At 56.8% G+C, this 1,325-nt stretch overlaps 1 protein-coding gene across 1 annotated transcript; it reads right to left on the bottom strand.

Moving 5' to 3' along the window:
- Positions 1 to 317: 317 nt before the first annotated feature.
- CDV56_100096 (GMC family oxidoreductase) lies at positions 318 to 1,021 on the bottom strand (the record flags this gene model as incomplete). Its single annotated transcript, XM_026753715.1, has 2 exons — positions 318 to 538; positions 585 to 1,021. Coding segments are annotated over 2 exons (658 nt in total), but the record flags the coding sequence as incomplete, so codon positions are not given.
- Positions 1,022 to 1,325: the final 304 nt, after the last annotated feature.

The following is a 1,325-nucleotide window of genomic DNA, read 5'->3' as shown; positions in this document are numbered from 1 at the left end:
GCGTGGAGGTCGCCATGAACGTGCTGGACATCTACTCGGGGAACCTGGGCCAGTCGGCGCAGATCGACAAGATGGTGGAGCGGCTGCATCGGCGGGTGCGCGAGGAGGTGGAGATGGCGCATCAGGCGTGTCAGACCAAGGGGATGCTGGACATGTTGCGAGCGGTTTAATCAGAGCATAGCGAGCAACCTTCCCTCGGGTCAAAGCAGGACGGCAAAAGCATGTTTCTATCTACTAGACTTGTCACATTACGGATACCTGGATGGAGTTCGGTTGGAATCATACACTATCACTTCCTTTCACTTGGTGTCTTAGAGCTAAGCCTGTCGATTGAATCTATTCAATATCATATCCGCCGCCCTCTCGGCAACCGCATACAACGTCGCAGTGAGATGCCCACTCACCTGCAGCGGAATCACCGACGCATCCACGACCCTTACATTCTCCGTGCCGTAGACCTTGAGCCGCGAATCGACTACGCCCCCCAGCTCCCGAGCCATCATACTCGCCGTCCCAATCGGATGGTAATTCGGCCCAACTACATCGTTGTCAGCACCTCTTCCCCTCTCCGGTTGCAAACTCACAAGTGTTTTTAAGGAACGCCGTCCATTCGGTATCCGTTGCATTACCCTCCACCCCCTTTCCAGGAATCGCAACCGGGTGCAAATCCTTCACCGGTCCCTGTTCCCAGAACGATTGTGCGAGCTTCGCTATAGCCATCTGTGCTTGGAGATCAAAGTCCACCTGGAAGAAGTTCGGGTCGATGCTCGGGGCGTCTATGTCTTTCGGCTGCGTGGACGAGAGGTGCACGCTGCCCCGGGAGAAAGGGAGGAGGAGCCAGAAGGCTGAGAGGAGGGTGGTTCCGGAAGCTGTGGTGAGGATTTCTGCGATGGTGATGTTGGACTCGAAGATGAGGGTGTGCTGGAGGGTGAGGATTCGTCTGATGGAGCTGCTGCTGAGGTTGTTGGATGAGGATGCGGCGAGGGATTCAGCCCAGGCTGGGATGGAGGAGCGTGTGGCTCTGCGAAACGTTAGTCAATGAAACAAAAGTTGGACAGAAGAACATACGCAGCTATCGACTCGAAGTCATCGCCAAACAGCTGTGATGCTGTCACAAAGGTGGCGTACGGGGAGCTCCCCGAGACGTTGAGAGTGCCCGTATACAGCAGAGGCACATTCGCCTGGTCCTGCAGGTTCTCTCCCACACCAGGGAGGTCGATCCTCGCCTCTATCCCCAGTCCCTGCAGCCGACCCGAGTCGCCAATCCCCGATGCCTCGAGGATGGGAGGCGTTCGCAGCGCCCCAGCAGACAATATCACCTCCTC

This window comes from Aspergillus thermomutatus (assembly GCF_002237265.1).
Source record: "Aspergillus thermomutatus strain HMR AF 39 chromosome Unknown NODE_601, whole genome shotgun sequence".
NCBI classification, from domain to species: domain Eukaryota; kingdom Fungi; phylum Ascomycota; class Eurotiomycetes; order Eurotiales; family Aspergillaceae; genus Aspergillus; species Aspergillus thermomutatus.
Note: the sequence above shows the minus strand (reverse complement) of the source record. Positions and strands in the feature narration are given on the sequence as shown.